Source organism: Dipodomys ordii, unplaced genomic scaffold (assembly GCF_000151885.1).
Source record: "Dipodomys ordii isolate 6190 unplaced genomic scaffold, Dord_2.0 Scaffold3, whole genome shotgun sequence".
Classification (NCBI taxonomy): Eukaryota; Metazoa; Chordata; class Mammalia; order Rodentia; family Heteromyidae; genus Dipodomys; species Dipodomys ordii.
Genome location: NW_012267219.1, coordinates 34,015,828 through 34,030,535, shown reverse-complemented (window position 1 = coordinate 34,030,535; position 14,708 = coordinate 34,015,828). Strand labels below are relative to the sequence as shown.

Here is a 14,708-nt window from a genome sequence, read left to right as displayed (position 1 = left end):
GAACTCTGGGCCTGGGCGCTGTCCCTCAGCTCTTCAGCTCAAGGCGAGTGCTCTACCACTTGAGCTACAGCGCCACTTCCGGTTTTCTGGTGGTTTAATGGAGATGGGAGTCTCACGGTTTCTCCTGCCCCGGCTGGCTTTGAACCGCAATCCTCAGATCTCAGCCTCCTGAGTAGCTAGGATTACAGGCGTGAGCCACCAGCGCCCGGCACAAAGTTAACTCTTAAAAGTTACCAGTAAATTTCTTTGTGGCAGGATTTCTCCGAGCTCTTGATATACATACAGTGCTATGTGTAAATCATCAGGGAGATATACTGTTTCTAAATTTTCCCTTGGCATAGTTTAACTCAGGGAGTATTTAACAGAGAATTTCTGCCTTTGGAAACACCTGTTCAAAAGTTTATCAAAGTTGGGGGCAGGGGATAGTTGTGGAGGTAGGAGGGAAGGGATGGTAGGGGGAAAAAACAAAGGAAGAGACAACAATGCTCAATAAGAAATGTACTCATTACCTTGCTCATGTAACTGTAACCCCTCTGTACAGCATTTTTACAATAAAAAACATACAAAAATTTATCAAAGTTGGGCATGGAGGTACAAATCTATATTCCCAGCACTGAGTTACAAGGTAAAACCTTGTCTCAATCAAAAAACAAATTACCGGAGCTAATATTCTGCAAAGTATAGAGTGGGGAAACACTGCTTTAGATAATTTTTTCTTTACCAAACTTAAAAAGATATAGTGGGTGAAAAAAAAAACCTGCCATGGATTATTTACCACTTAAAAGTTGTTTTATCATATTACAAGAACGCTATATTAAGGTACATACATCAACACACCCATACCAAAAACATAGACATCTGTTTCTCCTGAGCAGCATGTTTCAAGTCAGTGAAGGCTTCTTTTCCAAGTCCTCTATCAGGAATATTCAGAATGTGAGCCAGAGCCAGGTCATTCTTTGAATTCACTAGCAAGTTTAAATATGAAAAGACAATTTTCCTTGCTAGTAGCTGTACCTGTACAAAAATTAAGTCATTTTAATTCATTTTTTTCTAAATCAATAACCTCTTTTTTATATGCATTTTTAAAACTCAGAATACTTCATTCAGTTTTAGTCAAAGAAAATTGTCCAATAAATTGAAAACTGAGACTGGATAACCAAAGTCAATTCAGATCCAATAAGAAACTATGAATACTAGACACTATGTTGAAAATGAACCATACAATTTGTGGGAGGAGGCAGGAGGGAAAAATTGGGAGAAAGCAAGGGAAGGGGCGACACTGTTCAAAAAGAAATGTATTAGGGTAACAAGTTTGACAAGAAATGTACTTATTACCTTACTTATATAACTATAACCCATCTATACATCACCTTGACAATAAAAAAGAAATGTACTTATTACCTGACTTATGTAACTATAACTCCTCTGTACCTTACCCTTACAATAAAGTTAAATAAAAAGAAGGGTTACAGTTACGTAAGTCAGATGAGTATATTTCTTTTTGAACAGTGTCACCTCTTCCCTGTATTTCTCCTCTTCCAACATCTCTTTCGCCACAAATTGTATAGCTCATTTTCAATATAGTGTCTAGTATCACTGGCTGCATTTGTTCACCCTTTGTCTCACCATTTCTGTGCCCTTTACCCTCCCTCAAACAGATAAATTTACATACAAAAGGCACAGAAATCAAAAACAGTGACAAGAGGAAGAAAGATAATTTAAAAAACCTTGCTTCAATTTCTTTGAATTCATGTAGATAAACATTTATGCACATAGCTATTGAGCCTTTGTGATTTTCTGAGTTGTTCGGTTTTTTGTTTTTGTTTTTTTTTTGGTCGGTCATGGGTCTTGAACTCAGGGCCTGGGCGCTGTCCCTCAGCTCTTCAGCTCAAGGATAGTGCTCTACCACTTGAGCCACAGTGCCACTTCCGGCTTTTTTTTTTGTTTATGTGGTGCTGAGGAACCCAAGGCCTCATGCACGCAAGGCAAGCGCTCTACCACTGAGCCACCTTCCCAGCCCCAGCCTTTGTGATTTTCTACTAAGAATATCTTTCACTAGGAATATCTTCCCTTTGACCACTATAAATTTTTTTATTTTATTATTACTTTTTTATTTTGCCATTCCTGGGGCTTGAACTCAGGGCCTGGACACTGTCCCTGAGCTGCTTTTGCTAAAGGCTAGCACTCTACCACTTGAGCCACTTCTAATTTTTTCTGTTTATATGTTACTGAGGAATCAAACCCGGGGCTTCACGAATACTAGGCATACTACAACTAAGCCACACTCCCAGTCCCCACAATATATTTTAACTCAGTGCCTCAAGCTCACTAGCTAAGTACTGTACCACTTGAGCCATAGCCCAGTCTAAAGCATACATTTACGTGCTTTTCCTTTTTACCATCTGATAATGCTGTGTGGTTCTATTCTAATTCTCTGTAATGGATCATAATATTTTCTGGATTTATTTGTTCGTTTATTTATTTTTGCTAGTCTTGGGCACTGTCTCTGAGCTTCTTTTGCTCAAAGCTAGCACTCTACCACTTGAGTCACAGTGCCACTTCTGGCTTTTTCTGTATATGGGGTACTGAGGAATAGAACCCAGGGTTTCAGCATGCTAGGCAAGAACTCTACCACTAAACCACATTCCCAGTCCTCTTTTCTGGGCTTTTAATTTCCTTATCCTTCCACTGTTTCGTGATATCTATGAGAGCAAATATTTCGATTTTTTAAGTCTACAGTATGTCGAAACTAGTAATCTCTTCTGTATCTCTTTGATATTTAGAAAAGAGTAACACTATTTGCCAAAAAGAAAAAAAATCAATGCGAAGAAAAAAGTGATATTTACACTGTAATAAGAAACATTTTTACATTACTGACACTTAATGGAATCTGTTTCACTGTTTCTATTGCCCAAAAGTAATAAGGCCTTACTGTTATTTATATGCTGGATCCTTATTGAGCACAAAAATCAAGCCTGAGCCTTCCACACATACAACTTGTTCTTCAAAGCTAACAAGTTCTACCCTTGTGATTTGCAACGCTGGGCAAACATCATGGGGGGAGTATCCTGGAGTCTTCACAGATGGAGTGTTTTAACTCATGGCTACCTCTGGACATCTATCTCTATCATTGTGGTCAGATAACGTGGCAGCTGTGGTTTCCTTACTCTTGTATGTGCAAGTGGGTTTTAAGGAGGTTCTTTAGACAAGCAATCCACATAAGAACGGTTGGCAAAGGCCTACACTGAAAAAAAATCCACAAAACTAAAGCTTTACCAAACAAGGATATTGTTCTCTTTGCTTAATAAACTAGTTCTACCCATAGCACCAAAGTATTTGCTATGTTTCTTGAGAAATTGGATCCATTTTTTTTATTGTCAGTCATGGGGCTTGAACTCTGGGCCTGGGTGCTGTCCCTCAGCTCTTCAGCTCAAGGCTAGCACTCTACCACTTGAGCCACAGTGCCACTTCTGAATGGTACCCATATTTGCTCAGTACCAGTTACTCTGGCCAAATCCATAAAGACCCTGATTTATATTATGTGTAAACTAGCCTCCAATATATGAGTCACTTACCAAAAGTTTTATTTAAATAAATTTTAAAAATTGTAAGAATTTTAAAAGAATCAAGTATTAGTTAACTCATATGAAATGCCAAATTCAGTGATTTGAAGGGAATCATACTCTGCTTGAACTCACAGGCAGCTTATCAGTACCTTTCCATTCTCCTGCTTGAGTTTCATTGGTGATGTGGGTTCGTAAACATTAGCTCCATCAGCTATTGCATAACTTTTGCCAGACAGAAAATCCCGTAGTTCAATCTGTAGAAAATATAAGGCATTGCTAATAAAAACTGGCTTACCTTTTGTTTTCTTTTCTTTTTTGCCAGTCCTGGGGTTTGAACTCAGGGCTTAGGCACTGTCCCTGAGCTTCTTTTGCTCAGGGCTAGTGCTCTACCACTTGAGCCACAGCACCACTTCTGGTTTTTTCTGTTTATGTGGTACTGAGGAATTGAACCTGGGGTTTCATGCATGCTAGGCAAGCACTCTACCACTGAGCCACATTCCTAGCCACCTTTTGTTTTCTTTTTTGTAATCATTACCAGGTCATTATCAGTCATAAGCTAAGTATTCATTTTCCAAATAAGAAAATGTACACCTTTAAAGACGTAGAAAATAAACACTAATAAAATATGGGGTATTACCAATAGTTGCTAGATAGACCACTAACAATACCTTCCATCTAGTGTCCCTGATGTTCATATGTGGAGTATTACTTGACTTTTGTTGTCAGTCCCTAAGCTTACAGGGAATTCATCATAGATGTTAGCATACATCTTTCCCACATTCTCACCAATCCTTCCTTTAACTTGACTTACAGATGATTATCTTGGTTGGGGATGTGATTTTCAGGTTGCCAACCTCCTCTTTCAGGACACACTATTATACTGATAATATCTGAATTATAATTAAACTGAATACTAAATTATGTTTAAAGGAACTCTGTAATAGAAACTGTACTACACTCTTACCTAGGTATGTATCTTTTTTCTCTCTATATATATATATGTCTAGGTATATATCTTGATAAACTCATCAGCCTCAGACTCATTTCTTTCCAGCCAATATTAGAATATCAATAATATATATTGTTATAATTATACTTCCACATTACAATTATAATAGAAATATAGTTTTATAATATATAATTTTGTTTTAGCATACATTTACCTATTATACCTTCATATGCATTTTTTCCTTCTAGGACTCTTTATCATTTTCTTAAATCTAGATAGAACCTACAACTTCGAGATCTAACTTGGAGGTTAGATCTAGAAGTCAGATCTTTTCTTTCGTTTTTTCAATTATATACTTTCCTGTTTTATTGGGCACAATTTTCAGGATTCAAATTTGCATTTCATACTAATATACCTGTTTATCAGAAAAACAATTTTTCTAAGTTTTTATAAAAGTTGTTGGTTTTTCATAAAGCTTGGAAGATGCACCCTAATGTATTTATTTCTACATAACTACATAAGAAGTTTCTGCTTCTTTATACTTTCAACATTTCCTCGTCTTTCATGATTGACAGTTTTATAACCTGATAATTGCTACACAAGGTTTAGTGAGCCAGTAGAATAGTCAATTTATATAGGAGGAAATAGCTCATAAAAGTCATGTGTTGTAACATTCCACACAGCACACAGAACATCAATGGATGAAATCTGAACTGTCCCAGTAACTGTCATTGCCACCCTCCTTCTGATCCCTTCTTGATCACAATTCTCTGTTGGAAACCTCCACCTCAATGTCTGGAGTTCCAGGAAGAATGGTAAGGAATACTTTCCACCCAACCTGAAGCTTATGATTTTTTTTTACTTGTCTCTTAAAACAGAATACCTAGACCTGCCTATTACTAGAATCTATTACATGAAATTTTTCACTCACATGTGTGATTTCCTTAGAGATTGGCATTTTGGTTCTACTCTGACAATACATTCTTATAGACTTTCCTGAGGAGAGCTAGTAGACCTGTACAAAATACCAGAAGGGGAAGCTGGAAAAGCAGTAAGAGATGGATAGGGCTGGAGGGTAAAAAAGAAAAATTTTTTTGATAAGTGATTAGGGAAAACATTTATTAGAATAAATAAAGTCTAGCTTCGGTTTAGTAGCCAAAACAGGTCCATGAGTGTCTCTGACATGTGTGAACGTGGTAGGTTTCCAGCTGGGTGTGTGCGTGTTAAACTGGAACTCTGCGGCTGCAGGTTTCTTCTCAATTTCCACAGTGAGGTGATGCTGAGTGGCTTCTTCAATGTTCTGAAGCAGGATGCTTTCCCACTGCCTCACCCGCTCCATGGCAGCTGCCGGCTTCATTGGGCCCCATCTCCCCCTGTGGACTGTGTGGTGATTCCTGGGCACCCTTGAGTTTTGAGGACCTTTTGGGAAAGACTCTTGCTTCTGCCGCTGCTGCTGAGCCATCCGGACGAAGGCGGTAGATTCTTCCCCCGGAACTAAGGGGTCCATGCCAGACCCTAACTGCCCGTGGAGCCCCTCGGAGGCCTGGAGAATAGGTCGTCTCTTTGTGGAAGTGGCTGTGGAGCCAATCCCTGCCAGATGCCTACAGAAGTCCTGGGAAGTACATGCAGATAGCAGGAACCTATCCCCTGGACCCTCTTCCTCAAGGTAAGGGGCAACTTCTGGTGATCTTGGGCTCCTGCTAAAGCTTGCTTCCTCGGGAGTCTTTTGTTTTAAGGGCTTTCTCAAAGGTGGCCCCATTTGGAAAGCAGAGCTTTCCTGTCCAGAGTTCAACCCCTTCATCTCCAGCTCCACCCCATTTCCAACTGGAAAAGCTGCCCAAGGCAGTTGCAGCACGCGCCAGTGCTGGTCCTTGAGCCCAAGCTGACGTACCTGTGGCACTCACACGAGACACAAACGAACGTGCCTTTTTTTGGGTACTTAGGTGTTATGAGTTCTCTAAGTAATGTGCTCGTATGTTCAAGTTGTCAGTCCCCTGTGACTGCATTATTATGTGGGCACATGGGTTGCCAACTAACTTGCCCTTCTCTAGCTTCTGGTGACTTTTTGGATAGTTTGTTGTTTTTCTTCATTGGCTCTTTGGGGCTCAGCTGACATGTCGGCTCTGTAAGTGACAGAATATAAAATGGCTTCTATGTCCACAGTGCAGGATGGGAGTCACATGTTGACTGGCCAATGAAGTCTTCCATTCTCTCAAGTCTTATTAACAGGAAGTAATGTAGCTACTTCTGGCTAGAGCCATAAGTTATCTAATCAGCTCACAAAGGACCTTTGTTGACCTGGCTCAGAGGAACTACAGATCTCTGTGGCAATACCTTCTCAGATATTTTTTTCTCATTTTCACTCCTCACCCTGGCTGGGTCTCTGATGCAGTGTTCCAGATACTCACAGTTCATGAGAAAGCAAGTCCTGGACCAAACTGCTCCACTTAGACCAAACTTAGAATTTAAAGCCTTAAAGGGTACCATATGCCTACAGTTACTCAGAAGATAAATTATAAACAAGGGAAAGGGAGTCTGTTCAAATTACCACATACACAGTTCCACAACTGTCCTCTTAGCTCATTATCTCATCATTCCTGCCTTATTTAAGTTACAACAAAAAATCATCAACAACAACAACAAAACTTATCAGGGTCATGAAAATTTAAGATCATAAAATTTGGAATATTTTGATGTAAAAGCTTAGACTTTTAGTACAAATTAAGGCTATATTTTGTTTATTTTTGAGAAATTGATCTAGGGATATATTTTCTTGTCTACTTTCCCCTCATTGGAAATGTCCATGGCGCAAATATAAGTATTAGACCAAGGTACTGGTGTTAACAAACATTAACTCCAAAAATTTTCTTCATGTATTACTATTTCAAAAGAAGGAATAAAGAGGGAATGTTGAAGACAACTTTCCATATAGACAATTTGAAATGTGTATCCTTACATATTCCATTTTATTAGTTGATCCATTCAAATAAGAAAACTTTTTAAAAGAACTTAAAACAGGGGCCAAAGATTGGATGAAAACAATATGCCCCAAAATATCAGTATCTCATGGTATCATTAGATAATCAGATTTTATTGTTCTCATAGCTCAGTGCTTATTAATTAGCCTTTATAAATTAGTTATGTAAAACATAGTGAAGCAAATAAAATACATCTAGGAAGGACCAAAAATCAATCTTCAATCATAAGTATCTCTACTTCAGTATGAGTATACACTTGGGTCATGTGGGGAGAAGGTTTACATGAATATATCATTTCCTTGATAGACCAATGTGGCAAATACAAAAACCTGTACCTCAGTATCCATTTTCCCCTTCTTCTTTATACAGCTTTAGCTTTTATCCTAGTATGTTATTAAACATAATGAAGACTATGTTACTACACTTTTCAGCTTGGTATAGACATATGACTAAGCTTTGAGTAATGAAATGGAAGCAAACGAGCTATAACTCCCTAAAAAGAGAAAATTCTGTTCTATTTCTTGCTAAAAACAAACCACCAAAAAAAAAAAAAACCCAGGGTGGGGGCTGGGAAGGTGGGGGAGAGTGAGTTAAAAATGTTAAAAAATAAATAAAAATATCTGAAAGACCAGAAATGGTCTTGAAGTAAGAGAGAGTAAGTAAGAGAGAGTAAAATAACAAACATGATAGTTCAATGGGCCTCCATGATAGCCATAGAACTATGAGAGTGCCAAGAGTGTATCATTAAGCATTGTTTATAGAAGACTCTACACTACTTGTAGTATGGCGCATGCATACCATTCCTGAGGCCTAAACTCGGGGCCTGGACAATGTTTCTGAGCTTTTTCGCTCAAGGCTAGTGCTCTACCATTTGAACCACAATTCCACTTCTGACATTTTGATAGTTGATTGGAAGATAAGTCTCACGGATTTTCCTGCATGTGCTGCCTTTAAACCGAAGTTCTCAGACCTTAATCTCTTGAGTAGCTAGGGTTATAGGAGTGAGCCACTAGAGCTTAGCTTAAACTAGTTTTAAGAGTAGAGATTTATATAATTAGCTAAAAAGGTTTTCTTCAATCTTTTGCTGTAATTAGTTATTTTAGTTATTATATATTTATTATTTATTACATTTAGTTATTACACCTTATTAGCACTCAACAAAAGTTAAGATAAAGTATTTCAACACTTTAAAAACTATATATGTACAAAGATATTCTTAAATAGTTTATAAAATCTCTTGTAGACAAAATGAACTCCGAGAGATATATTCCACTTAATTTTTAAATTTACATTCCAGGGCTGGGAAGGTGGCTCAGTGGTAGAGTGCTTGCCTTGCATGCATGAGGCCCTGGAATCGATTCATCAGCACCACATATGCAGGAAAAGCCAGAAGTGGTACTGTGGCTCAAGTAGTAGAGTGTTAGCCTTGGGCTGAAGAGCTGAGGGATAGCACCCAGGCCCAGAGTTCAGGCCCCATAACTGAAAAAAAAAAAAAATTTACATTCCATTAAAAAATAAATATGCTTGTATAAAAAATGAAAAATCCACTATCTCATGTATACTGTATCACACTATACTCATGGGAAAAAATGTCATGTTATCTAGGAAAATATTATTATTAATCCATAGGGAAATATCATAATTCATACAACATGTCAAACAGCTGTACAGTTAACTAAGAAAAAAGTTCTAGGAAAGTAATCCTTGACATAATTCAAATAGAAATCTGGCATCTGAGATTGATTTTTTTTCTTTTTGGGTCCGGTTGTGGGGCCTGAACTCTGGGCCTAGGCGCTGTCCCTCAGCTCTTCAGCTCAAGGCTAGCACTCTACCACTTGAGCCACAGCACCACTTCCTTTTTTTTTTTTTTTTTTGCTTATGTGGTGCTGAGGAATCGAACCCAGGGCCTCAGGCATGCAAGGCAAGCGTTCTACCACTGAGCCACCTCCCCAGCCCCTGATTTTTTTTTTAAATCTAATAATATTCTTACAATCAAGCCAAATAACAACAATACAAATCTATTTCTTCCAAGTAAAAGCTATCTTTCAGGTAGCTAAATTTTCCATTCTTAACATGATCCTCAAAGCCAAAATATTACAAAATTACTAGTTTTTTTTTTTTTTTTAACCTGGCATGTTACTACCTAGAATAAAGACTATATTCTCTGTCATCTTCATATGTTTTCTCTCATACCCACTCTTGGGATGCTCTAGTAACAAATCAAAGTAAGTCTAGCAGAATTTTAATTTGATAAAAGTAGGACTATTTTAAAAAGTACTTACAGGAGATATCATGTCACTATTTTCACAATTAGTAGTTAAAAGTCTACATTTTTTATAAATGTCGATCAGATCTAACATATTACTATTCTTCAAGAAATCATTATAAGTCTTCTTAATGTCTTCATAATGGTCAACCACTTCCATATTATCAACAGGTAAGTTCAGTTTCTCATGTAGTAGGTATTTCCATGTCAATAAGACATCACTGAGAGAGACTGTAAAGTCTCCATCATACTGAGATAATGCAAAAAGGAAAAGAAAAAGATAAAATTGATGAAAAAGATAAAATTGATAAAAAGACAAAATTAACTTATTAAGATAGGAAATACAAATAACATTTTCCTACAGCCAAATCTAAGAGTTTAATGATTTTATAAAATATGAATAAGGCAATTTTACACATGACAAAACTGGTAAATATATAACTATTGTCTCATTTCACAAATTACACTACATTTCTTTTAGTTCAAGTAGATACAGGTGGGTAGTGAGCTACACTTTAATACTACTGACCAGAGAAATACTTGCTTGTATCTTTTAATCTCTTATTTAAAACTGCCTATGCCATAATGAATTCCCTCATAATGAAATGTCTCAACTGTTGATCTTAAGTTATAGTTATAGATGAGGTTTTTTAATTAATGTTTCATTTGATATACCATTACAAGTTATCAATGCTAAAGTTACCAATGCTAAAACCTAGGGTAAGGAAATAATCATCAATCCAGGCACTGCTGGCTCACATCTATAATCCTAGCTAATCAGGAGGCTGAGATATGAAGATTACAGTTCAAAGGCAGCCTGGGCAGGAAGGTCCACTAAAGTTTTATTAATCATTCACCCCAGAACTCTAGAAGTGGACCTGTGGCCCAAGTGGTAGAACACCAGCCTTGAGCAAAAGAGCTAAGGGGCAGTACCCAGGCCCTGAATTCAAGTCCTGGTACTGACAAAAAAAAAAACCAACTCTTTACTCATCGTTTGTATCATAAATATGAAAATGAACTAGTTTCCATGAAATTAGCACAAAGAGCAAAAAAAAAAAAAAGCATCTCTCAACTCTTGAATCCATAGCCCAAACAAATATAGATTTGTAACTTCCCATCATTTATCTCAAATATGGCTGCAAGTTTTTAGCATGACATTCTTCACATTTAAAATAAATTAAGATTCTGTCTAGTGTAAATGTACAATTTATATTCACCCTGTTGAGTATAACTAGTTAAAACAAAACTATGTAAGCTCTTTTGATCTTGTGAGAAAGGTTTTTGATTAGATTAACTGTGTTTATATTGAGACTGTAAAAACATTTTAAATCCAAATAAAAAGGCACTCCAGATATCAGTTTTCATGATCAGGTGCCCACCATGACAGCATATACTATTATTCAAACCAGTAACAACTGATTGAGACTATGTGGTCAAATCAAAAAATGTTTTGCTAGGAAAATATGCCAGCTGGCTAATATATGAAGGAAGTTCAAAATGTTCAATTCTTCAATTCTCTGATGGACCTAAGGATTGTATTTCACAAGAATAAAATGAGAAAAGAGCTACATTTTAGAGTGGTTATATTTTAATTATGCATATTAGTTATTTTGTAATAATTCAAAATTTCAAATAAAATTTAGATTTTAATTAGATTTTTTGTTACGATTAAAGACTAGATCCACTAATGAGTACTAAGATATTGAAACCCTCTGAGTCAATATCCTTGGCTATATAGAGGTTTTATATAAAAAATAAGTAAATAAATATACACACACACACACACACACACAAGTTGTTTGGGAGAGGGACAGTTGTCAGCCATGAGGCTTGAACTCAGGGCCTAGGCACCTGTCCCTGAGCTCTTTTGCTCAAAGCTGGCACTCTACCACTTGAGCCACAACTCTACTTCAGGTTTTTAGTAGTTAATTGGAGGTAAAGAATCTCGTGGACTTTCCTGCCCACTCTGGTTCTGAACTGCAATCCTCAGATCTCAGCCTCCTGAGGAGCAGCTAGGATTATAGGCATGAGCCACCAGGGCCCAACTATTCTTTTATATATTAAATATACTGACAAGTAATTGGTACTAAAAGTGACATTTTATTTTCTTTCCCCTTTTTAAAGTCAAATAACTGTTGGAAGGATGATGGAGAAATGAAATACAGTTAAAGACTCTGTTCCTTCTTATTTACCGAAGGGTATTTTCAGGTCACTTTCAAATGTGACAGTCTACTGCAGTTATTGTTAGTATTTTCTATGAAGCCAGTATCTTTGTCTATATTGTACAAGGGAACATTTGTAACTTTCCTAGTAAGACAAGTAAGGTGAAAAATATCCAGTATAACATCATTTCCAGACAGATCCAAAGTATAAAGTCATTTCCAAAGAAAGAAAAGACCAATATAGTATTTGTGACCTAATGAAGTCATATATAGTTACTATACAATGAAGTCATCATTCCTCAACAAATCTATTATAGGTTAGCTTTTAGCAGTATAAAGCTGCTGAGAGATGTTTATATATGAATTCCCTCCTAATATTCCCTCCTAAAAAAGCATATGAAATAGCTACTCAAGAGGCCGAGATCTGAGGATCATGGTCCAAAGCCAGGCTGGGCAAGAAAAGTCCATGAGACTCTTATCTCCAATTACCTATCAAAAGAAAAAAGCCAGAAATATATCTGTGGCTCAAGTGGTAGAGCACTAGGCTTGAGCAAAGAGAGCTCAGGGACAGTGCCCAGGCCCTGAGTTCAAGCCACAAGACCAACATCAAAAAACACAACATGTGAAAAACATAAACCTAGATATTATTTTATATACTATTTCCTTTCTTTTCTCCCACCTAAGTAAGTAGTTAAGAAAACAAACATGTCATAGTCACATTCAGTTGTAAGGATTATGTATTAGGACTCAACCTAATTTGAGCGAAATAAAAACCTAAATAGTTTAAAGGATTTTTTTAAAAAATGTAAAAGTTATCTACAACCAGCCAGGCACTGGTGGCTCACACCTGTAATCCTAACTATACAGGAAGCTGAGAACTGAGGATCTTGGTTCTAAGCTAGCCTGGGCAGAATAGTCTGTGAAATTCTTACTTCCAATTAACCAGCAAAAAGCCAGAAGTGGAGGTGTAGCTCAAGCAGTAGAATACCAGCTTTGAAAGAAAAAGCCAAATTAGAGCATGAGACCCTGAGTTCAAGCTCCAGTATCTATAGTCCGTTCCATCTACAGTGTATCTATCTATATAATCAAAGTATCTATAGCCAATTCTCTTTTGTTACTATGTGCTATTAATGAATGCACTGTAGGTGTATATGTATGTTTTTCATTGTTGAGTGTTTAGAAGTCTGACCACAGCTGTATTCAGATGCCTGAGCTAATAGTTGTATATGTGGGATAATGAAATAAAATTGAGCTGCAACCACCATCACACACACGTACTACACATCCGTGAACTGTGAAAATCTCGATTGCAACTCATCTTTCCTCTTCTTTCCCACCCAGAGCCTGTACTTTCACAATGAATTAAGTGAATTAGCAAGTCGAAAATTGGTAAGCACAAAAAGGCCCCAAGTAATTGCTACATAAACAAGCCTGAATAAAAACTGACTTGGCTGCAATATTTCAAATGTATCAACAAATTGTATCAAAAATATATCAAAAAATTGGGGGATACATTTTATGCAGCTCATTGATAAAATACATTCATTTCTATAAAAGTAATTCATAAACAAAAGTCAGATGATTTGAGTATTCTGATTCTAGAATAAGTCTTCAATCATATACTACAATGATTCTAATGAGCTGAATTTCCAGTGAATGTTCAAGGGTTAACATCTTAGTTATAAAATAACCTCAAAATTTCTTCCTTACATTCGTGTCATTTCTTCATATTACTGTAGGAAATTTTAAATAAAATACTCAGGTAGTAAAATTAAGAACAACTAGATGTGGATTACAAGGAGGAGGGAGGAAAGATAACCTGGGATGATTCCACATTTCAAAAACTTACACAAAAATTAGCTTGTAATACAAAGCACTTACACATGGAATGACTAGGAACTATTTCAAGATGTGGAACTTTAAAATAAACATCCCATCTCCTTGGAGCTATCTTTTTATAGATATGATCTCTTTCCTTAATTTAGATAGAAATACTATCATTTATAAGTAATTCAGAATTTTCCCTAAATTTTCAACAATGGGTAAACACAAACATTCTAAAACTTAACCTTTATTCTTACTGCTGTTTGGAGAAATTGATAATGAGTGGGATAACAGGAGAAAATCCATAAAAGATATAATCCTTGCTTACAAAACTCAGGTATTAGGATTTTACAAAGGAATCATTCAGTTATTTTAAAGGATATAAACATTTCTACCTGAATTCTACCAGTTTCAATGAAATCTCCCAACCCAGTTCCTATTCACCATCACAAACTGAAACAATAGTTTCCCTTTGCTGATTTTTGTTTCAGTGACAAATGCAAACTATTCTCTAGGTCATTCAAGTAAGACAAAGTTCACTTCTAATTCTGATTTCCCTTAGTTACTATGAATCACCAGATGCAGTTTTTGCCCTTTCCATTTTAACTAATAGTAGTCCAAATTACTGTAATCACACATAGATATGTAACAGCCTCAAAACTGGTCTCTCAATTTCCAGACTCTTCGACTTGGTTTATATGTCTATATGTTTATACTCCAAAAATGCCATTCACTGTTTTGTTTTTGTTTTTCCAGTACTGGAGTTTGAACTTAAGGCCTTTCACTTGCTAGGATGACACTCTAACTCTTGAGCCAGGCTCAAGCCATGCTTTTTTGGAGATGGAATATAATGGAATTTTCTGCTTCTGATGAGTAACATCAAGATTCTTTTTTAAAGTTAATTCTTAGCATTGAAGAACAAAAGTCATTCCATAGAGGGATGCTGATCCTTGATGAAGTCCC

At 36.6% G+C, this 14,708-nt stretch overlaps 1 protein-coding gene across 4 annotated transcripts in view; it reads right to left on the bottom strand.

Annotated features, from left to right (window-relative positions):
• Window positions 1-14,708, bottom strand: part of Parpbp (PARP1 binding protein) — a 50,144-nt gene that overhangs the window by 27,415 nt on the left and 8,021 nt on the right. For all 4 annotated transcript variants that reach the window (XM_013018034.1, XM_013018042.1, XM_013018025.1 and 1 more), the window contains 3 exons: window positions 9,776-10,009; window positions 3,716-3,820; window positions 844-1,014 (listed from right to left, as the gene is read on the bottom strand). In XM_013018034.1, the coding sequence (XP_012873488.1) occupies window positions 844-1,014; window positions 3,716-3,820; window positions 9,776-10,009 (510 nt within the window). The remainder of the gene's footprint in view (window positions 1-843; window positions 1,015-3,715; window positions 3,821-9,775; window positions 10,010-14,708) is intronic.